The 24,469-nt window shown below is 41.4% G+C and overlaps 1 protein-coding gene across 2 annotated transcripts in view; it reads left to right on the plus strand.

Annotated features, from left to right (window-relative positions):
• EPAS1 (endothelial PAS domain protein 1) overlaps positions 1-24,469 on the plus strand; it is a 78,267-nt gene that overhangs the window by 29,410 nt on the left and 24,388 nt on the right. The window contains exons 1-3 of one of the 2 annotated variants that reach the window (XM_051612975.1): positions 7,678-7,751; positions 12,692-12,882; positions 23,400-23,551. In XM_051612975.1, coding sequence (XP_051468935.1) covers positions 7,693-7,751; positions 12,692-12,882; positions 23,400-23,551 — 402 coding nt within the window. In that variant the 5' untranslated portion in view covers positions 7,678-7,692. Of the gene's footprint in view, positions 1-7,677; positions 7,752-12,691; positions 12,883-23,399; positions 23,552-24,469 lie in introns of those variants that run through there. The other variant, XM_051612976.1, reaches the window with a different exon arrangement.

Below are 24,469 nucleotides of genomic sequence, written 5' to 3' on the forward strand. Positions count from 1 at the left end.
AAATATGATAGTGGTTTTTTTAAAATTGGGACTAAAATGAATAGGATATACATAAAATGTATTCCTGTAAGGTTTGTTATTTTGTAAATATGCCATTGACTAGAAACTATGTTAAATCAAGTTTATATCATAATTGTACAATTTAATTATAAGGGTTTTTTAGTCTTAAATGTATTTCACAGTAGCATGTGGCTGTTCCAGTAAGAGTTAAATATTTATTCCTGTTCTATATTCTGTATGAAAGGACTATTATTTTTTTTTCTGTCTATGAAGGGATAAACTTTTTATAACTAGTCTTGGCCATAGCAGCATGTTTTGTACAAATGTAGCTGACCATACTGGCATACAAATAAATTCAAAAGAATGCATTAAGGCGAGAAGCCGTGTTAACTTTTGGATTCAGCTTGTGGCAACACCGGTACCTGGTGCTCTCTCTGTGCCTGCCTCATCCCTCTGCTGCACTAGCACTGGGATAAGGTGGTGCTACAACTGTTTCTTGGCCTCTTTGGCCTCTGTATCATCCGGGTTGTGTTTTCTAGTAACAAAATCATCAGTTTCAGCAGCAGGTGAAGCTCTTCATCTTTTTCCCCTTCTTTTTCCCCTTCCTGCTTCTCCTGAGAAAGCAGTAATTTTGGAACCATCATGCAGTTTAGTTGTTTAACTTACTTTAGGAAAGAACAAGAAGAATAAAAGCTATATTTTCCAAGAACTGCTGTAAGGAGGCATAAGATATGTTTATAAAACAGTGCTGGTAGTTATTGAGACTCTTGGCTCAAAACGAATGAGAGCACCCTCACCCTTGCCTTGGAAAGTACCATCTGGTTTGTGTAACTCCTCTGACTCCTTATGCTTGGACTGCTACAGTTACATGCATTGCAGTGTGCATATCTTAGGCTTTCTTATTAGAAATTTGGCTGCTATACAATTAGAATCAAAATAGTGAAATATTGAAGTACCACACCCTGATAGATGCAAAGTTCTGATAGATGTTCAAGACCTGCTTGGTCGTAGTCTGTGTCGTTAAGAGAAGGTAAGGGAGCTTAACAGTAAGTTGACATTTGTGAATTGTATCGAATTCAACAACAACAACAAGAAAATCTAGCTTATTTTCTGGAAGAACTTTTACCTACCTACTTTTTTAAATAAATACATTTTACTACTGTTCTTAGGTTCCTGCCTCCTGCTGTCTTGAGGTAATGGGATTGTGATGGAGGTGAGATCAGGCCAAATATACACGTATGTCCCTTTTTTGCTTAATTTTAAAGGGGAAGAAAAGCTTCAACAGGAATAATTGCAAAATACTGATGTGTTATCTCATAGTCTGAGGTAAAAAAGAAAAAGAAAATACAGAGAAACGTGGCTGTGTGAACTTGCCTTTGTATACACACCACATGCTTTCCAGTTTTGCTGCTTCCCATTTCTCATCATCTTTTATTCTTGGCTAGGGTAACCAGCCATAGAAGTTAGTAGGCAGAAGTAGGAAAGGAAACAATGCAAGAAACACCAGCATAGAAAGACTGCATCCAGTTACTCAGTGTTACAACACAGACTGCCCTTATATCTGTTCCCTTTGAAAGTTTGTATTCAGGGCAACGCATCAGAAGAGCTGGAGGCCATTCCCCAACAGAACCAAGCCTTAATTTAAAAAATATTTTAAATACTGCAGTTGAGTGTGGAGGAGCCACAATTGTTTCCTCCTTGAGTACCGGAGTTTTGACATCCCACTGGCTTCTGCTCTAGTGATGGGTGCTGAGAGTAAGGTCAACAGTGAGAGGGCCCCTCAGGGCTTTGCCAGCAGCTGAAGGAGGGGGGTGGAGGATAGACAGAGAAGGCACTGATTGCCCCCAAGTTATGTCGCTCCAGACTGATTTAAGCTGTAAATTGCCTACCTTTGCTGAAATGACTGCTGGTTTTCTGAGGCAGCCTGACCCTTTGGTTCAATTGTTTTCCCTTGAAGCAAGGGAATACCATTTACCCCAGCTCAAGATACTAATCTTTGATTTTTTGGTTTTTTTTTTATCACCTTAAACTAGTGACAGACTTGAATACTGAAAGATCAAAAGCACAGCACTATTCCCGTTTACCTGATGACTTAGGAGGAGAGGACAGCTAAAGAGCTACCATATAAAATAAGAGCCCCCTGAAAGAAAGCAGAAACTGAGGATCAGCTGCATCCCAGGATGTTTGTACAGACAAAATTTGCACCTCAGAGGGCAAGAAATGTCACCTGGCTCTCAGGATCTGCACTTGATCATTGTTGCAGGAAATGGAGGAAACTGTGTTACATGGAATGATCAAAATTTAGAGCATCTGTATTGTTATTCTCAAGAATTATTATTCTCTGCCTGCCAAACAAATGGCTGTTTAATCTGTCTTTCTGGACATCCATCTTTTTACTGTAAATGGCTGCAAGTCGCACAGAAACAAGAGAGGGAGAAACCATTAACTACATCATAACTGAGTGTGCATAAAAATGATTAAGGTCCAAAAAGTAAAGAAGGGTTGGCATTATTTCGTGAAGATTTTTTTGCCAGGGCAGTTTTCTTAACTTTATTATAGAAGATTGGACACTTTGAAAGGACAAGTCATGGCATATTAACACGCAACGGTGCAAAGTAGTTTTGATTATGGTTTTCAGCGTTCTGTGAAGGAAACAAAACGTTTTCATTTTGAACCGGATGTCCAACACAGACCCTGTGCTTGAAACAAAGTCACATGAAGTAGCCCAATTTCCTTTGTTAGATGCTCTGCTGTTTTCACATACTGAAGTTGTAGTATGGGTGCTGTAGAGGATATAATCACAAAGCAGCCAAAAGCATTAGGGGGACCTCTTTTGTATTCCCCAGGCTGGGGTTTCATCTGTTCAATTTTTTCTCTGTTGGTCATCTCACTGACTGTGACAGAGACAAGCCTGCGGCAGAGCATGGCCTCCATACATTGAAAGACTGGCCTCCAGTCTTCAACTATCCTCTGATTTCAGAGACCCATTTCATTATGGATTGGTTTTATTGCTTCTTTTCTGTCTTGCAGCTGTTTTATCAAATCTCTTGATTGGTTGTAGCTGCTGATTTAGTTGGCAGAATTAGGAAAAAAAAAATCACAGCTGAAATGTGTTGTGGAGGGCCATTCACTTATATTGCAGTTTTCAAAATGACAGCAATATATTTACTTTATTATCCCTATAAATGCTCGCTATCATTTATTTACCAGCCAATACAGTTTTAAATTTTTGATTACTTCACTCTGGAAATAGAGACATCTAATTGAGTCAGGTTACACAGAAAGCCTGGAGAGGCATGGAAGAAGAAAAATGGTGCAGGACGTTTAGGTGGATGCATTCAGACCACTTTCATGGCTCCTTTTGGTGAAGATTTTTGTGGTGTTACGGCTGGCTGATCTTTTTCAGGGGTTGGAGAACCTTCAACGTATTGAAGGGTGGGCTGTTTATTTTCCCTGTGTTGCTTTTATGTACTGAAATATTGTAGTGAAAATAGCCGGGTGGGGTGTAACAAATGTTTTCAAAGACCTTCCTTTGAAAGAGGCTTTTTTCCAGCTCTTGGTGGTCACCACCCATTTTCCTGTGCTGTGCGCGCCTCTCTCATTGTTCCTACCCACAAAGGCCCCTTGTGTGAACCTGTCAGCAAATGTGCCAGTGCAATGAGATAAAATGTCGTGCGATATTGGTCCAAGCCTGCTGAAGCACAAGGGTTTTCACCCGCTGATGTCCATGGGTATTGCCCAAGGCCTAACACAGCGTTAGATCATAAAACTTGGGATTTGTCAACAATTTTCAGCATGACTTTCTCAACTGTTTACGGTCGAGTGGGTTAGAGGCTGAAGCGTAGATGTGCATACCACTGATAGTAAAGGCATGTGATGGCAATGTTTGTCCCTTTGTCTTGGAATTAAGCTTAATTGGAAAAATTGTTCTCATTTACCTGCAGTTGCGCCAACTTGATAAATAATGCTGGTTGTGGCTTGGTGTGGGCTGGGATGTGGTCAGTGCCCCATCTGAAAAATTAGGCTGGTTTTGAGTTTAACTTCTGGAGCCCTCCCCCAGCCTGTGAGCTACTCTTTGTTCACCTTTAGCTTTAACCCACTGGTGAAGAGATAAAGCACATCCTTTGGTATGTGTTTTTTAGAGTAGGTAAATAGTTGGGTTATCTGAAAACAGATCTTAGCAATACCTGCTGAGCTTCTGAGCAACAATATGTATGGACCTCTAGATTAGCTGTCAAAATTGACTGATTACTACAAGTAATGCCACAAGATAAGGATCTGTAATCTCTCAAACACAAATAATTGATAGAGATCTCAGGTTGTGCATTGTCATAGCCTTATCCTCGCTGCTGCAGTGCAATTCCAGCTCTAGCTGTACTCTTGAGTGTGTAAGTGGAAACTATGGAGAAAAGCAGAGTGGTACATTTATCATCCCCCAAAGATTTGCTGATTTGAAAGCAAGTTCACTTTTGGCCAATGTTGAAACAATCCATTCTGCTGTACTGTTTAGTAGTTTTGGTGGTGGAATTTTTCAGTCTGTAGGTTACCTCTGAAGCTTGCCATATCTTGGCTGGTATCAAAGAATTGATTATCACAGGGAAAGAATCCATAATCCTGTATATTGATGTCTCAGAGCAGTGCAAAACCAGTCTCAGGAGGGAAGACAGTTCAGATGACTTTGTGCTCCTCTGTTTGAGATTTGACTATATGCTGGGCTGCTTGTTTCTCTCCAAATTTCCTTATTATTTGAGAAGATGGAGGAGGTGTTTCACTGATCTAAATATGGGCTGCAGCAGCTTTACAAGGGTGATTCAGAGCTGTCCGGAATCTTTCTGTGCCCAGCCCTGGGGCTTGCTGAGCAGGTAACTGCTCTGCTTGAAAACTAAGCCACAAGAAAAGTCTCTGCCCTGTAGCCCTGATGTAGGGAATAGGTTGAAAAGGCAAAAGGCAATGCCTCTGTCTGCTCTGTCTCTATCTGCTCTAACTGCTGATCAAATGCAGCCTGGCATCTCTGCACAGTGTGGGCCTCAGATGGTTCCACTGGGCTGTGCCTTGCCCTGGGAGCAACGTGTTCAGCACGTCCTCTGAAGTACCAGGCTCATTCTGGTGTGGTGACTGCAGGACAAGCTGCACTCACAGCATTGTAAAATAATCCAGGACCAGATTAATGGCTGCTGAAATCCTAATACTTATCTTTCTGGTTCAAGGTACTCATAAAACTAGAGAAAAAATGGTAGGACATAAATCCTGTAGACGCTGTTTTGCTTACTGTGATTAAATTTATCAGACTGGTGACATACCGTGAACCTAAATGCTTTATAATAAGTGTTCCTGCAACCTCAGTTCAACATTGAACTCCCAACATACTAAGGTACTATTTTAGTTGCTGTGACAACTTCAGGATTCACAATGATACTTTAAATTGCTGGTGCAGTGTTTTTTCTTTTAGTAGCTGCATATTAAATGTAGCTAGGAGTACAAAAAAGATGATAGTGGTATAAGCATTTTAAAACTGTTCAGTGTAATGCTTTTGGTCTCAGCATCATCTTTTTTTTTTGTTTCAGAAATCACCACCAGGAATGTTCATGAAAATAAATAAAATACAGATCCAGTACAGCTTAGTAATTAAGACTAAAGGTAAAATCAGAGCTTCAGACATAGAAGAAGTTGTCTTACATACAGTTTTTAAGTCCATGTGGAATTTGTCGTGTCTAAAGAGTAGATATGTTCCCTGCTCAAGAAGACATATTCCTGTCTTGGTTACTGTCAGCTGTGGTGGTCCTAGGGAGACATGAAAAATATGCTTGAAGACACCAGAAGTTTGGTATTCACTTAGGCCTCATCTCTTGATACTCATCATAATAGCCAAGTCCCTTATCATTCTGTGAGGCATCCTTTGAAAAGGCCTAATGAGACTAGAAGTGAGTTCCTCTCCCTTAACACGAACTTTTCCCTCATCTGTTCCTAAGACCCACATATTTCTCATTTTCCTGACTCTCATCTAGCCTTTTGCTTTAAACTTGGAGGAAAGAATTGCATCACGCATAGATACGGCAGTAGGTGCCAGGCTTTACTGAACTAGCAGTGATTTGTTGTTTAGTGGGTATGTACAGAAGCACCAAAAAAACCCCCAGTCAAACCAAGGAGTTGGTGGTGAGTTACTGCAAGTTAGGGCAGCTTTAAAGGAAGGGTGGAAGGTATTTAGTTTCCGTATTTTTGTAATAGCCCTTTCTGTTAGTAGCTCTTCTTGTTACCTTCGAACTCTCATTTCCTCTATTAATGAATTCCCCATTTTGGCATAATTTCTATTTGTTTTGTCTGTGTACTGGGTACCATATCCCAACGTGCAGCAATGCTGCTTCAGCACTTGCCCACCGTGAGCATGCCACATATTTGCAACCCATGTTTTTCCTATCAATCCAAGAATAATTCTGCATCTTTCCTATCATTCTTGCTGTTGTGCTGAACCTGGGCATCTGGTGTCTTCTTAAATTTCAGAAATAATTATTTTCACTGGAAGGAGGTTTAAGGAGGGATCTGTATGGCACTGTGTATGAATTTCATTCACTGCTTTCATAGTTAGGCCTGAGCTCCTGATGAGTGAGTAAATTGGTGTTTGTAGCACTTTTTATTTACTGATGGTCACTTTTATTACTTTAGCCTAGGAGGCTTTCAAAAGCACAGCAGGCCATCCAGAATAAGGTGCTTGTCAGGTAGAATGGTTGCTGAATACTTTAAAAAGGAATTTTAAGGCTAAGTAAGCAATACCGCTGGCTGCTTGGTGTCTGTGCAAGCACACCTCTGGGGCCATCAAGCAGTGTGGATCTGAGACAGCTATGGAGTGCCAGCAAAACTCCTTTTAAAATATTATCCTCGTTTAAATCAGCTAGGGATTTGTCAAGCAGAAGGTAAAGCAAAATATAAACGCACGGCAAGAAGTGGATTTGCTAGATTGAAATATTTCTTGTTATCAAGATAGCGCTGCCTGTTAAAATATCTTTACTGAGTTTTTACTCGTTTGAATTCAAAAATCTTTTTTGTGCTAAGCATCTGATCAGTTTTTTTCGTTTTATCTGTAGTGTAAAATATTTTTGTATTTTTGCATCCCTATAATGCATTTTTCTTGTTCTGCAGGTTATAATTTGAAGCTTTAACTCTAAACCATTTGAAATAAGCATTTACTACAGAAATTTCATGTGACAGCTTATTTAACTGTGGATTCTTGACCTTTAAAGTGCTGGAGTTAGAAACATTTAATAAGCAGCCATTGGATATAAAGTAATATGCTTGTTGTTTTACTAGCTTGCATACATGGCAGTTTGAAGCAAAGTCCAAGGGTCACCAAAATGATGAAGTAAACTGAAGCGAGTCAATCTGAGCTATGTATTTCAAAGTGTTGTACGACTGTGTTCACGCAGTGTGTGTGTATGAGCGAAGGCTCCCAGATTCCATAACAAGGCGTTTTTATGCAAGGTGCGGAATTACAATTTCTCTAAAAGCTTCTGTAATCTGGAACCTACAAGGTGGGAGTGTAATTCAGTGCAATTACTGTGCTGCGCAGTCTTAACCAAGCAAGCCTGTGTGTACACAACTGCAGTATCGACCCACATGGACTTGTTGAGAGCAGTGAAACCCTGAGCAGAAGATTGCTATCCCGGCAAGTCCCCTCCATCAGCTTAAAGACAGCCATCAATGGCCTTGACAGAAGGGAGGATTGCTGAAGATGACCACCTGGCAGCATCATTGGCTGAGTGGGTACTAAGAGCTTTGAGGGGGTAACTGCATGTGGGAAGGACTAGGGAGATCTATGGGTGGAGGTGGTGGGCAGGGATTATTGGTGGAGATGAAGTACTGGTAGGTCCAGGACTGCAGAGAGCGAGTATGGTCACACCCAGTGGAAACAGTACTGAAATGTCATGTCAGTCCCCCTCTGCTGAGCCAAGGAGGCTTGTATGGGTTTACAACCCTACTTCAGACCAGTGGGTGATGTCATATGCCTGCATGTAAGCTCCCATGTGGGGGTGGTGTGTTTTCCCAGGTGTTTTTGGGGCTGATCCCCACTGTGTCTGGGTCGCAGGTACTGTCTGTGGGTGCTGTAGCCCAAGCTGGCTGCCTCAGTGTTTCTCCCAGCTGCTGAATTCCAGAGCTGTCACAGCAGTGAGCACTGGGAAGACAATCCCTAAGCTGACATGATAGTTTTGCAAGGTTATTTAAGCCAGATTGGTTATGTGGGGCTTCAGGTTTTGCCAATAAACTGCCGTGTCTGGGTTTCCAGTCCTGCAGTAAGAGAGGCTTTGGAAATCCAGATTATGATCTTCACCCTGGGCAAGCAAGACCTTCTGCTGCAGGCATTCCTGCCAATTCAGTGAAGCTATGTCATTTTCAGTGAAGCTGTGTTGCAAGGGCCTGTTGCAGATGAGCAAGGTGATAGAAATCTGGCTCCCAGATCCGTTCAGGGTATTCCTACACCCCTTTGGCTGCTTCCAGGCAGTGGGATTGCGTGCTTTGTCCCTGTGCCTGAGTGTATCCCTGGGACCGGTTTGTTCTTTTGGGTTTTTGGGAGAAGCACGGAGAGAACTTTTGCTTTACCTGAGAGGACAAATACATGCCAGTTTGCCATCTTTGTTCACAGCCTGTAAATTCTATTTTCAGAGTGCAAACTAAACACGGTGGGGAGGGAGTGGGAAATCATGTAAACAGCCGTCCAGTGGGGGTACAGTGCCATGCTCGTGTTCTGTGGTGGGGAGCTGCCTGCGCTGCCTTCACTCTCATTCTGTGCGGCTTGCGTGCAGGTGAGCGCTGTGGTCCCCGAGCATTGTCCAGCAGCCCTAGAAGAATCCTTGTTGGGAAGCGATGCCTTCCTTGTCCTTCTCCTCAAGCCTCACGACCACCCTCGGTGTAGCCAAATCCTGAGTGGAGTCTCCAGGACTGTTTCTGAGCTCAGTTACCCTATTTCTAGGGGAGATTTGAGCATCTCCATTCCTTTCTTGTTGCTTTATAGGGAATGGTCGGACTGCAATTGCTATTGTGTGTGGCCAAGTGGGGCCTTATTTCACTGGATCTTGGGACTGCTGAAGGAATGAGAGTTAGGGAGCTCCCAGCAGGCTTCCTGTGCAGTACCCCTGGACCTTGCACCCGTCGGTGTGTGGTGGCTTCCTTTGTGGTGGCTTTCTTGTCCCATTCTTAAAAATCTGACACGGGTTTGGGTGAGTTAGGTTTCTGCTTGCGTCGCTTTCTCCAAGCCATGACGCACGTGTGCTCTTTTTTTGCCACATAAATGAGTTGTTTATGTACTGGGAGGGAATGATTCATGAATGACCTAGAGCCTGGGCCTTTTGCAGTATTGCCCTTCCAACGTGCAAAGAGCATTCAGTGTCAGCCTTTCTCCCTGGCCTTCAGACAGGTAGGCAGTGGAGTGGTTATATTTTCACTCTATAGCTGTGGGCAGTCCAGCCTCACCTGGGGTAAAATGCTAATTCTGGGCATAAAATGGGGTAAATGCAGAGAGAATTAACGGCCTGCCAGCTGCAAATTCAAACGGTGAAAATACAGCATTTTGCAGAATTTTTGGAGGCTTTTGCAACCAGGATGAGTATGCAGACAATGATCATCTTTGACACGGGTGCCCCTGGGACAGACAGCAGGCAGTGTGGGTGGATGTCTGTCTGCAGCAGCCCGGGAGGGGTCGGGGCCTGGGGATGTCCTGGGCCTGGATGTGCTGGTGTTGGGCTGGCTGCGAGAACGGTGCAATGTGAGTGTGCTGGGCAAGGGGAGATGGGGAGGAAAACTGAGGTGCAGGAAGCCACAGGGGGAAATGCTTAACAAGCAAATTGTTTATTTAAAATGATAATGGGTGAGAAAGAAAGGCATTTGAAAGCAACCAGGCAGGCTGATTCCTCCCCTTGTTTTCTGATGTGAGAAAGCTCTCGTGTGGTGTGTAATGAACAACGATGTCCCTCTTAAGAGAAACGGAGCATGACAGTCAAAAGCTGTGTTGAGGGAATGCATCTGCAGCACAGGGGAAAAAAAAAACAAACAAAACCAATTCTCTGCTTGCAGCATTAGTTATCAGAAACCTTAAGCAACCCATGGTTAATGAAACCAGCTTGTCTTATTAGCTGCACTTCAAAATTATATTTACAGAGGTTAGCAAAACTAAATATTTTTCTTTGTGGCCAGAGTGGCGTCATGAGAGACCGTGTCTTATACGACCCATTTTTACTGCATGAATTGCAACACCGCTTTGGCCTTGGTTCCCAAAGTTGCATATTTAAATTCAGTTAAATTGGATCTTGTTTTGCCCAAGTTGGTTCTAATGTGAAAATTGTGGGCTCGAATGTTTATGGTTCCAGTTAAATTATCTAAGTGGCAATGGGAAATTCTTGCAAATATTGCCACATAGTTTTTGTTCTGTTTGGCTTTTGTTTGTTTCTACTCTCTTATTTCTCTGGCATCTTTATAGGCATGGTGTAGATGCATTTCTCTGTAGAGAACAAGACATACCTCTGAGAGAAGCATCCATATAAGTAGTTCACATGGCTTTCCCATTCCCAGCACCTGCCCCAAGAGGACATGGGGCATTTTCTGTTGAACCTTCTCAGACAGCTGTATGAAGGAACTTATTGTGTGTGAATGTAGTATGACTTTTACTTGGCAATGATAAAAATAAGGAGTTACTGTCACCTTTTAAATATCAGATCCTTTAGACTTAAACATTGATGGGTAGGTGTCTGTTCCAGCAATGCCTCTGAAGTCATTATCAAAGCTGGATCCTACTGCCGTGTAGTGCAAAGCGTGCAGGTCTCATCCTGTGCATACGTCCTGTAACAGATGCCATGTTAGAAAATATTCACCTCAGGCAAACTAATTGTGTAAGAAGTTTGCCGAGGGCTGATCATGGATCTTGAGAAGATACCTTAAGCATTTATGAGGCCCCTTCTCCTGTTAGCACACCCACTGGTGAGCACCCATCTGGTCCCTAAGTGTGTGCCCAGCTTCAGATATTTTGCAGCACAAGGACCCTACTGATATGCTACGAGCACATTTCTGCATTGGATTATGGTATTGAATGCCCAGCCTTTCCTGGCCTCAGCAAACACTTTACTGTAACTTTACTCTTAGCATTTAACATGCAGCCTGGCTATTTTTCCTTCTTTGTAATTTATGAAGCCTCCTGTGGGTTCCACTTTAGAAGCTTTGCAGGCAGCCTAGTTCTTCTAGAAATGGTTGTCTTCTTTAGAATACATTACTATGTATTAATACTTTTTTCTATATTCTGTAGTTTTATGAGACAGATGTGATTGGAACAGTTTGTAGGATTAAGTGATGTGATTCATATTTATTTTCATCATTATCTTCACACATGAGAATATATCTCTTGAAATACCCTGTTTTGATAGGACTTGTTGATCCATTTTCAGTTTATAGGCTCATTGTTTTATACTGACATTGGAAAAAGCAGGTTATGAGATGCTTCATATTTAGGTGGCTTTGCAAATGGAGAGCTGCCACTGATGATTCTAGAAATGAATGTACAGCCAAAACAGCAAAACCAGTGGGCTGATCTTCTCCCCACCCTGTTCTTTGTTCATCCAAGCCATGCTGTTTGCACTGGTATGGTATTATAGGAGTCTGCCTAAAAAGAAATCTATTTTGTGTTGCTGTGGCTAAGGTGCAAAACTTCAACTTGTGCAAGTGAAGGAAGCTTGTTGTATACACAGAGCTACATGGGGTTGAAATAGCTGATGGTTTTGAATGGATTCAGGTTCTTCATGTTGTGAAATTAGAACTGTACGTTATAAAAGTACCTTAGAGTCAGTGAATTTCCCTCTTAAACTGTCCTGTCCCAGATCCCTTATAAATATAGCCGTTGTATTTCTTGCATGTTAAATTTAGCTTTATGCCCTTTGGTGGCTTAATTTTGCATACTTGCTTCATAAAATGTCTTCCTCTTTGTTATTTCCTGCTCTTCTGTTTGCTGTGGAGTTTGAAGGAGGCTGGTTCTATTAGTCATGTTATTTTACTCAATAAGGAATCTGTTTTCATAGACAATGGAGAAATGGTGATTTAATTAGAATAGCTGCTATGAAGGAGGGATTTCTTGCATGCAACAGTATTTTCTTCCCATTTGGTATCCTTCATGGTCAAGCACAGGTGGTTTTCCAGAGTAGTGTCTGGTTAAGAGCTGAGGCAGTTGTATATACAAACACAGTTTATACCCTGTTACTACTTTTATTTTAATATGGGGAATAGCCATTGCAAGTCATTGTATCTATGACACAGCCATGTGCACTGTAATTGTTTCAGCTTTAAAATGGATTGTGACCTCATTCAAGAGTATTTTTTCAGTAAAATAACTGAGATTGAACTGGATTGAAATTTATATTTTTAACATTTCCTGAATCCCAGGCATAATAATTTGCTGTTTCATTTTGAATATCTCACATAAGGCAAGTATTGATACTACATACTCATTTGGGCATTCAGGGGGTCCAAGGGATTACTTGTGTAGAATCAGAGCCCTACTTCCCATTTTAAAAGGAGCAAATAGATATTAATGTCTGGTCAGTTGCTTTAAACCAGTTGACAGAATGAATTAATTGCTGAGAAGATCTGCTCTTGTAAATGACTCTCTCACATAATGAATTGCATTTCAAGAAATGTATTTTCTTTTCTCTCCTTTACCTACCAGGAGCAGTTCAGAACGGAGGAAGGAGAAATCAAGAGATGCAGCAAGATGCAGAAGAAGCAAAGAAACCGAGGTTTTCTACGAACTGGCACATGAGCTGCCCCTGCCCCACAACATCAGTTCCCACCTGGACAAGGCATCCATAATGCGCCTGGCAATCAGTTTTCTACGCACTCACAAGCTTCTGTCTTCAGGTAAGATCTGGCTAAAAAGTTGTCATTGCTAGGCTATGGCAGCTTGCTAAGATGGTGTGTGGTGTTCTCTGAGTACTGGGTCCTAGAGTGAGAACAGGACACAGCTGCTTGTGTTGTGAGAATACAACTAGATTTAAAGATAGGTTGGTGCATTTTTTGTCATTGGAATTACTTATATTTTAGTTAGGGTAGAAAAATCTTGAGTATCTAAGTGATATTAGTCATATAAGGTCTTCATTACCAAACTAACAACTGGTGCAGTTTTGCTTCTCTAAAAAAAACAGCTCTCAAAATTCTTGTGGTTTAAGCTCCATTACAAGATTTCAAACTTTTAAGAGTTTAATCAGAATTCAGACATACATCTTCAGCTTCTATGCCAAAACAAGTACATTTTTATTTGGAATGGTAAGCATGTTTGTGCCAGTGCATTCAAAAGACTGCTGGGAAGCTCTGTCCAATACTTGTGTGTAAGGACTAATTGTGCTACACACCAGTAATGAGTAGTAAGTAGATTGGTCATGACAAGGTAGACTAAGATAACTAATGCTAACAACTTTTAAATACTTGACATGAACGGATTCTGTGTAATCAGAATCTTGCTCGTGTTGGACTAACAGGAACTGTGAACCAGCATCACTTTCATAGCCTGTGCAAACAGGTAAGATTAACAGTGTTCTTATTTTGCACCTGTATTTGACTAATCAGTCTGATGAAAATCTGTGGTTTGAGTAGCCTGTGAGTTCAGTGAAAACAACTGATGTTTCTGGGAGAACTTTCACACGGTGACCTGTAAGTGTCCAGAATATGTGAACAAAACAATGTCTGCATTGTTTGTAAGATGTAAACCCAAAATTTCATCTTTTCCTTCATTAATGGCAAAACTCTCAATAAGATTGCAATTGCACTTCCTCTCTTTAGAAAAGTTGAGTCATGCCATAACAATTGCTTTAATAAAAGTAGTTAGGAAATCTTGTTTGGTGTAAGGTATGCAGTTGGTTTGTTGTTGGTGAGTCTATAAATCAGGACAAGTCCCGTTCTGTTTCTGTGTGCTTTGTAGCTTTTATTTGGGTTCTGCTAAGGCTATTCTATAGAATGTGGGTATTTTCTTCTTAGCTTATAGAATGTGGTTTTAACATTTACTTCTGTGAAAAGAAAGTTTATTTTCTGAACGATGTTTGCAAATTATCTCTGATTTCGTCATATAATTAATACTTGAAGAAGTTGTGTAAACAGGTAAATTATTTTAAACATGCCAGACACCAAGCCAATTTGATAGTAACTTTCTCATAAAAAAACAGCTTCAGCTTTTCAAATATTTATATGGCATGAACTAGAGACTGGCACAATGTAGGAAAAAGGAAATTTCTGAAGGGCTGTAACAGATCATATAAATAACCCATGTGTCTGTGAATCTTGACATGAAATAATTTGATGCTGTCATTATCAGAAAAATACATTTGCTTACCTGGAAACTGCCGAGATTAAAGTGAAATTTTCAAATACATGTATATTTCTTGGTGAGGAAAAACATCTACAGATAAAACCTTTATTTAGTGGTTCTATAGTGTTAAGGTTTGGGCTCATATTGTTTGATAAAGATGACAACTCTCTCCACACATATAATATTCATACATGCACATACATATATGATTTTTGTGTAACAGTGTATGAAAAGCAATGTGATTTATGTAGCTGATTATCATTTTCTTTAAGTACCACCAGGACCCAGCAGTTAGAAGGGAGTCTGGAAATGAAACATTACAGTAGTGACAGACTGTGATTTAATATTTCAGTATTTCTCTAGTTAGTTAGTTGCTTAGCCTTAAATCTAATGCACTTCCACAGTCTAAATACTGACTTGGATTAAGTCCTCTCATTAAAATTTGTGGTGTTAGTCAAATGCAGATTCGTCCATCACTGCATCTTTGGACACTGGAGATGTAGATAAAGGTTTTTAAAACTTTAGTGCTACTCTGCTTAGAAATGGCACTTAAGGTGTTTTAAAGGGACTGATATTCTGTAAGAGCTGGGATTTCTTTTCTGACAATGTGAATACATAGAAATGAAAGAACTCAAGCCAGCAAACCACTGTTTGCTTCTAAAGACCTCATCTGCTACTGAAATTCTTCTGAGTATAACTAAGATTTAAATTAGTCAAGCTAAACAAGAAGGCTGAAAATTTGAGCCTTGGATATTTGAAAGATAAAATTTATCAGGCATTGGAAGAAGTGGCATCAGAGAAAGAGAGTGTTCATTATTGCTATCAGAATAATTACTTTAGAGTATGATTTCTTCCTCATGCAATTGCCTGACAGTTGACACTTGCCAAGACTCCTGAGATTCACAGATGTAGAGCATTGCTCTGGCCAAAGTAAATCTCTATCAGGTTTAAAACAGTTTCTTGCTCTCAGGAGACAAGGCTGTAAAATTGAATATGGGCATTTCTGGCAGGTGAACTTTGTTGAAAAAATACTGCCTTTCAGGACAGATAAACACCATTGCTGCTTAACACAGCTAGTATTTGATGGGTGCTGTTTTTCTGATCTGTTCCTCTAAAAACAGTTTTAAGTCTTTGATGTTGGGCTTCTGAATAATGTCAGACTTCATAATGACACTGGCTTTCACTGGGAGGCCATCTAATTTAATTCCAGTTGATTCTTGGTATACCTTGTGGCTCTCAGGTGAGGTTTGCTGTTCTCCTTTTGATGAGAGTGTGCAGAGCACATGGACACTGGGCTTGTGTGATGCCTGTCCATGCTCCTCTCTTGCTTTTGCTCTAAACCCTTTCTGAGCCCCAAGCAAAACTGCCCTATTTCATATGCATGTTTAGCAGACTGGAATTTGGCCGTCAATTCTCTGTTGCGTTTGAGGAGCCTGATTCGACTGGCAGGGAGCTCAGTGGTTAGTTACTGTGTCATCTCTGACAGGTGAATTGGGAAATGGAGAGGTGGAGGACTGCAGACAGCATGAGAAGCAAACCCCTGCCCCAGACTGCAGACCCTCTCTTTGCTCTATGTTTTCTTCATGGAAATAGTTTTGATTATTTGGGCAGACACTTAGTGTAAACTGGAGTTAAGTGGGAGTATTTGTTCTGTCATTAATTAAGACATTAAAATAACATTTACTTCATTTATATATATACACACCATGTCTCTAAAATAAGCTTGCAGTGCAGCTTGAAAACTGGTTCAAAATATAGTAGAGAAAAAAACAAAAACCTACTGCTCCATTATTGTTTTTCTTATTTATTCTATCAAAACCTACTGGTACAACAGATTATATTTTATAATACTGTGTGGGCACAATACTCAAGCACAAGCACATCTGTTCATTTCATGGCAATTTTGCCTGGAGCAGAGAGCAAGGCCCTTCCCAGGACTGCATCCTCAGCTTTCTGCAAGCTGATGCTCTGGATGGGGTTTCAGAGATGGCTGTAGGCAACTTGCCAGCCTCAGTCCGTGGGCATTGAGTGTCTCATGCCCCTTCCTACTATTCCCTGACTCGAAATAGGGCTTTTCACTTGTGTAATTTGGGCTGTTTTACTAGCTGTGTCTGCATAATGATTTATCTGTCGGGATGCCAAGACCTAGGGAAACCTATGCCCACATTCTTCCAGCAGGTGAATAATCTGAGCCCTCATGGAGAGCTCTCCTGCTACGTGCTTCTGAAAATCCTGCCTTCTGGATTGCAGGGTGCTCGTCTCCTGCAGGCATTGCAGGGCCTGAGCTTGGCCCTTCTATCCTATCATAATAGGAAATAGCTGGTTGTGTATCTCAGAGTTCAAAAGGGTAAAAAATACCAGGTTTTGCTTTATAAAAGTTGCTGCTTTACTTAGTAACACGTTTCCCTTTGATTTTCACAGTAGGCAATTCTGTGTGGGAATGTTGGAGAGGAAGCCTTTAACATTTAGAAATGCAGGCTGTTCGTCTGACGGCCTGATTGAGATTAGTATCACAGGAAGCAAACTGAAACAATAGCTGTATAATACTGTTTCCATGCTGTGCACAGAACAGTACATGGTATAATGGGAATGCTAAGTAGAACTATCATTTAATTATTATAATCTTAAATATTTTTCAAGATGTCTTTTAATTCTGTTGGCATAATACATTTTTGCCATCATCACATTAAAATGCTTGGGATATATCAAGAACTGATCTTTGTTCATTTCAAGTGAAGGTTTTGATCCCATGAAGTCACTGCTGAAAATAGACTGATGCTTATTGGTAGTGGAGCTTCCCGATTTGGGGATCTTCTGTGTAGTCAGAAAAACTGGTAGCAGTACTTGGCCCCTATTTTTCTCTAGTACAGCAAGTAAATTAGCCTAATGCTTTTTGGGGGGTTAACAGATGGCAAAAGAGAAATAATTGTCTTTTGCTTAAGAATATCTGTCTTGGTTAACAGCTAACACTGTGATCATTGCTAAGGCTGCCTCTTTTTGTCTGGATATGAGAAAGTGAATCGACTTTCAGAAGCCTGTATAGACATTAGCACACGGTGCCAATAATTTTAAGTGTTTATTTGGGCCGTACTCATGCTAAAGGCATTACAGGAACCAGAACTCTGAGATACCAGTGAGTTTCTGTGTGCCAGGGCTACAGACTTTTTAGTCAAGTTAATCAGGCAAACACAATTTTATCGGCTTTCTTTAATTCCATCCCAATTGTGTGGTCATCCGGGTGTCTTTTTCTGTGCAAAGACTCAGCAAAGGAAACTGGATGGGAGTTGCTCCTGTGCGGGCAGACAGCAGCAGAAACGGGGAGGGAACAGGGAAGCAGACGGGAAGTTGTTTGGGAGAAGGGAGGCCATGAGGAAGCCAGTGTGAAGTTGTTTCAAGGGAGGGAGACGACAGAGCCGGAAAGCCAGCAGGGAGCAGAAGGGAAAAAATAGCTTTTCTCTAGGCTTTTAAGGGGAGAGGACAAACTGTAGGGAGAAGTGTTGCGCGCATTGTTTTTGAATGTCTGGACAAGCTGCATCTAAGCTCAGACCATTGTGGCATAAACCAGTGCTTTAAAAATAGCATATCTACTTGTTTGCTTTTATTAAATTGGAAAAATAGTTTTGTGCCAACCGTGCTGCTAGAAATGAGAGTGGAACTGGGTGCTGAGTGCTTCAGCTGCTTGAAGTGGCATTGCTTTACTAGGAAGGTGCACCAGAAGGTCCCATGGGACTCAAGAAGTCTGGTCTGATGGGGTGCTGGGTCCTGTTGTTCAACATCAATGGCTCCAGGACTTAAAGCAGCTTCCTGGGAGCAGCACCTGACTGATTTGGCTAGATACAAACTCTGCAATCAAAACAAGACTAGCATAAGTGTTTTCTTTATCAAAGTTGCTTGTGCACTTGGAGATAAGAGCCCTTCAGGAAGCTTCAAGTTTAAGAGTAGCTTTTTCTTGATGCATCTAATTTGAAAGCTTTTATTGAACACATTGAAAATATCCCCTTGAACAGGATGTACTGTCCTGTCAAGACAGAGAAAAATAAAGAAAAAGGAAGGATAAAAAAATCGGTTGCTTTCCTTTGATGCAAAACAAGAAACCAGGAAGGGACAAGTCTGCCTCAAAGTTGCTTTCTCTGATGCAGAATGGAGCTGCTGTTGGATTTTCCCTAACTTCTGCCTACTGGTATCAGTTATAGCCTGGTGTCTGTCATGCACAATATTCAGGCAACTTTCTGGTACATGTGTAGGGTCCAGGATTAGAGACAAAGGCATGAAAACTCTGTGGAGGTGACAATGTGACCTCCAGTAAAACCCCTTTTTATCACACTCCACCTCTGAGCTGACCAAAAATGCCCCTGAGACAGATCAAAGGTATTGAGAGGAGTTTAGGCTGTTTGCTAGGAGATTGTTTATACCTGGGCTGTTATTTCTTGTAAGGAGAGCCTGATTTTTGAGCCTTCAGACTCATTCCAAAAGGTTGGACTGAAGGAAATGAGCAAGCATCTACGGAAAAAGTGTTCTTAAACTTGGGAACAGTGCACATCCTGACAGTGGGAATTAATCAAAGCTTGTTTACAAGAGCTATTTTTAGCATTAAAAGGTTATCATAAATACTACAATAAGCATTTGCCTTTACAGTTCAAAGTTACTTGATTAAAAAATTCTACTTTGGTGGTTAGAAATTTTTTTTTTGTAAATAGAGCTGATAAAAATATTTATCAAAATTTATTGAGGACTGAGACAAGGTTTGAAAAATACTATATCAAAATTTGATGCAAACCAAGAAATGCTGCCTTGGGGCAATATGAACAGTGGATGACCCATCAAAATGGGACAGGGGACAGTTGCTGTGTTCCTGGTTCTGCTGTAGCTCTGACAGTTGCCCCAGGGAGGCCAGTGCAGTTTTCTGTATCTTTCTTGATGTATTTCAAGATCTCTTGATCTCAGCTAGACACAGATTCTCACTCCTTCATAGGCTTCCCAGCGTTATATGAGCACAGACTTGGCTGGGATCCATAAATTTAACTATAATATGACCGATAATAATACAGCACTTCATTCTGCTGAATGTGCTGTTAATTTATAGTTATACTGGTGTGTCTGCAATCCAGTCTTCCTGCTGTACTGTCATTGTGCCTGAACGTAGATGCTCCCTTTATGGGAGATAGAAAAAGTTGCAAGAAAAAGTAATAAATGCATCCTTATTTCAAAATTCAGTTAGCAGCTATTTTGAAAAGCAATGCTGATGAGAAAACCTCTAGCTAAAAATCAGGGTGAACTGAAGCTATGGTCACCTTTCCTTAAGACCAAGAAAACTCTAGCAAGCCTACATGGGGTGCTGCTACCCAGATAAAGTGACCTCAGACCTACTGGAAACCACGTTCTGCCCCCACCGTCATGTGCTAACCTCCTGCTTTCGTTTGGTCCCAGCTTCCTCAAATGTTTTCCATCTGAAGCTGAAATTTCTTAAGCTAAAGTGAAAGACAATAGGGATTCCTGGGAGCAGCTTGCAGTAGTGTTTCACAGGAGAATGGGAGTAAGCTATAATGCTCTAACTGTAGCCATATGAGGGACTGTTATCTATTATTTATATTACTACAATTACGCTAAGTTACTTGATACGGGGCATACTGGGGCCACCACAGTGATGCACAGCATGTTTCTTTGCTGCCGACTAAGGCTCTTCAGGTAGTTGATATGCTTCAGGGGGTTAGCACAGATGACACCTTCTGGGACTGTGCGCTTGCAAGCACCTCAAAGAGCCTGGACACAGCAGAAGATGTGAGCACCTGTGGTGCAACCCCTTCCCTGGCAGGCTGCTGGGGACAGACAAAGAAGAGATGGCAGCAGCAACATAGTGGCCCCTGGAGGCACTTGTCACCTGTCTGATGGTTCCCACAGTTTCCTCACTCCATCTTTGAAACATGAGTATGCCTTATTAAGTACTACAAGAAACTCAAACCTGCCAGCTCCCCTTGCCCACTAAGGCTGCAAAGGGGGAAGGAGGGGATGCAGTGGTGTTTATTGAGTTAGCAGGGAAGCTGGAGGGTGTCTGCCAAACACTTTGATCATGCTTTTGGGTTATGTGAGAGGGCGTGGACAGCAGCACAAACCCTCTTCCCTCTCTCCTCCCAGCCCATGTCACAGGTGCCTCCAGCTGGATGAAGGTAATTTTAATAAAAAAATTGGACTCTGATCCCACAAAATCCTGTAACCATGTGCTTTAATGCTGACTATATCTTTAAGTGCTGTGCTCAGCTAGGATGCTACGGGTTTGAACCTGCAGCCCTCATGTGAGTGATCCTATATCCTCTCTGTGTGTTTGTACAAGTAATATAATTTATATACATGGAAAAGAAAACTTAATCATCTGATAGCTCAAGTAAAGTGTTTGTCTTTCACTGTTGCAGGCATTTAAGAATACAAATGCTTTGAATAGCCTTCCTGCCTTTGAATGGTCATGTTTTGTTAATGCAATCTTAATGAGGTGGGAAAAAAAAATGGAAAGGAGGGTCTGGGGTTAGAGCTGAAAAGTCATTTTTTTTTTTTCTCGGAACCTACACTTGGCTGATTGTCTTGGGCTATAGCCATGATCCCTGCTGAATAAACCATTTGTTTGCTTCCGGAAAAGTAAAAAAAGACCCTTGACATTCTTTACACAGCAGAAACAAGCTTGGGAGCAGATGGTCACTTACCTTTTTTTTTTTTTTTTTTCCCCACCCCTAAATGTCATTATGGTCAAAGTGCATACTACTCAAATATATTGTTGTGTATTTTCTGTATTTTAAATGTTAGCCCTGACGTAATTTCCTGAAGTCAGTTGCTTTGTACTGAGGAGGAACTGGCCCCTGTGTGTGTAGTTAGAATTGCATTGCCGGGACACAAAATGATAAATCCCCAGCCTGTGCTGGCCATCCCCAAAGGGCATCTTCTCTTCCCTGTTACCAAGCAATTGTGTTGGGAAGCAAAGGGGGGGGATAAACCAAGTGCTCCCAGTGGCTCTGGGTTCAAGTCCTGTTTCTTTGCTTGTTTTCACACTGGATACTGTGCTGCTGCCAGGGAGAGAGATGTTGAGCAGGAGGAGGATGCAGAAGCAGCAGCCAGCATCCTTTTTTGTTACCACTCATCTGCCTTGCAGATACTGATCCCTCAGCATCCTTAAGCACTAGCAAGTGCAGGAGGTATATAGATCGGGCTCATCCTTTAATCATAGCTTGTTAATACTTCAAAGTAAAAACTGCAGTATTTTGGTTCAGCCTCTTCCCCATCCAAAAGAATATGAAACCCAAACCACTTCTAATAATGTTTTGCAGAGCAATACCCCATTCTTGCTTCTGGAGTTTTTTCCAAAATACTCATTTTGACAAGAAACATGAAGGGAAGTGATGAATGTGCTGTTTCAGGGAGGAGAAGAACAAAAATTAAATACTCAAGTGCTAACAGTACATGTTCTAGCAAAAACTGTATGCTGAAATTGCAACATTAAACCATGACAGAAGAGCAGAATCTTATCCCAGGAACTTTTGAGTTCCACTGTTCTTGTGAATAAGGTTGATGAATTATGGCTGTAGCCTCTGGCCAGCAAAATCAGTGGTGGGTTCAGCTTGGAGCACTTTTATGCCACCAGGGAGGGGCACAGAGAGCACTATGGAGCACCTTTGATCTAGATGGAACTTAACATGGCCCTGTATCTTCAGCAGTGTATGGCTGGAGTTGATTCTTCTTTATTCTGAGACAATAAGGGTTGAATTTTTTTGTTTGACTTCTTTTCCCCCCTGATTCAGAGCCTACAAGTATTTGCAATGACGGCTGGCAAATATACAGGTTCTCTGACAAAATTATAAAGATAAGCTCACTACAGCATGTCTGAGGTACACAGACCAGATGCAAAACCAGTAAATAAATAATCCCAGAAGTTTAACTTAAAACATGCCAAGTAATTAATGGGCCAGCTCCTACCTAGAAAATTTTTCTATGCTAATCATCTACAAATCGTCTCCTGCAGCCCTATTATTCATGAAGCTGAAACATGCTTAAAAGTGTAGAAAGGAACACGAGTGCTGAGTGGACATGTGGGTGATGGGCTTTAGGAGGAGCAGTGTCTCCCTCTCCTTGCCTCCCTGCTTCTGGCTTTGCCTACTTACTGCCTCCCATCGCAGGAGAGAGGCAGTGTGGAGCACACATGACAGGGTCACCACAGTGCCATCATCAATTGTCTCTAGAGCACAGCCAAAAAGCACCAGGAAAATGTGTAACCAAAACAACACAAGGCTTTAATAAGTATTATAACATGTCAGCACAACAGTGGCACAACTTCTCCAAAAATTCTGAGGTGTTCATGAATCTGCATGGGCAAGCATAAGAGGTGGAAGCGGGGCTCTCTCTGGGGCTCTCTTCCGTGCGAGGCAGGAGGAGCGTAGGTGGGTGACAAAGCTTGTCAGAGTTTGGTGAAGTGGCATGCAGTTGTGACATCTGCAGATGAAAAATCAGGTGTCAGTAGGATGTATCTGGGATGAAAGAGAGCTTCTGCTGGAAGAGCTTCAAGTGTTTTGTTGGTTTTTTTCTAAAGGTAGTGTTAACAGACACTTCCATAGGAAGAGTATTTTAACTTCTTAGAAAATCTGACCTGATGGAAGTGTCTTGTTAGATGTTTGTTAGGAATGCACAAATTTACTCACCTTCTGTAAGATTTGCCCTATACTTTGTACCTATTAGGAGATATAAAGATTGCATGGGGCCAAAAGAATGTAGAGAAAAAAGAGGTGCTTCAGTGTCTGGGTGTATAGGTGTTATGTACTGAAAACATATCTTGCAGAAACACACTAACGGTGAATAGAGGGTCTGTTGTATTTGCCAAGATGTTTAGAAAAATAGCTCTCTAGAGATTAGGACATCCCTTCTGTACACTGTGCATACAGCTTGCTTCTCAAGCAAGGCCCCAGCAGACAGGGTTTGTAGAAAGAAGTTCTAACAGCAGGAAAATATTGTGTTGCCTCATAACTCGATATGTTGGTGTTGAAAAAGGCTGGCTATGGTGGTGAAGACTTCAGATGTTTTTTTTGGTTGTTTTTTTTCTCAGTATGTGCTGACAATGAGAATGAACTAGAGGCAGACCAGCAGATGGACAACTTGTACCTGAAAGCTTTGGAGGGATTTATTGCCGTGGTAACACAGGATGGAGACATGATCTTCTTGTCAGAGAATGTCAACAAATACATGGGTCTTACCCAGGTAACTTGTTCCCTAACATTTTCCTGTCTCTGTAATACAATTCCTAGAAATGAATCCTATGCCTAAATGCAGAAAAACAGCTGTGTGTCGCTGCAAAAAGATTGAAAATATAATTTCTTGTTACTCAGGCAGGTACCCCGAGTACCTGCCTGAACACCAGAAAACACTGTGGTGGTTTTTCCTTCTCCCTATCAAAGTTATAGTATATTTTATGACTGCAATCTTACCTTTCTAGATATCACCATGTAGAGGAGAATGGGCATTTATGCAACTTGTGCCTTAGACCAAGGGACAGAGGAGAGAGAGCTGCTCTTTTGAGTCTCCCCTTTTTTCTGCTTTGTCATTTGGGGTATTTTCTCCTTCAGTATTGAAAATAACTGATGAGGCTGACTGTAACCATGCTTGTAAATCCAAAGATAGGGAATTAGCCGGGGGAGAAAATGAGAAGTTATGCTTAGGATAAACAAAGGAAGGGTCACAGTGTGTCTGTGAGCATTACTAGATCTCAGCAAACAGAGCAGATGGTTTGGGGGGACTAGAAAAACAGGGGCACCTTTTGTAGTGAGAAGGCTGTTCTCCTGATTCCCAGTCTGCATGCTCTCACACCTGGACTGAGCTGTTGTTAAAGACAATCAAAATCTTCAGAGGATTGTGGTTGGATGTATGTGCTCTTTAGTGTTCCCTCGTGAGTCACCAATTTGATGTGGCTGTGGAGTCAAGGTAAACAGGTTAAATACAGGACACAGCACAAAATGTTGATAAAAGAGACTGAGTTAAACCTACTCTGACCTGCTGCTGCACACCACTGATCAGACCACAGGCAAATTTGGCAGTTGTGATTCCTCTTAGTTCCTCTCTGAAAAATCCTGGAAATGAGCCCAAAGCTGCTGTTGATGCACAACACGTTCTAGTGACCAG

This window comes from Apus apus, chromosome 3 (assembly GCF_020740795.1).
Source record: "Apus apus isolate bApuApu2 chromosome 3, bApuApu2.pri.cur, whole genome shotgun sequence".
NCBI lineage: Eukaryota > Metazoa > Chordata > Aves > Apodiformes > Apodidae > Apus > Apus apus.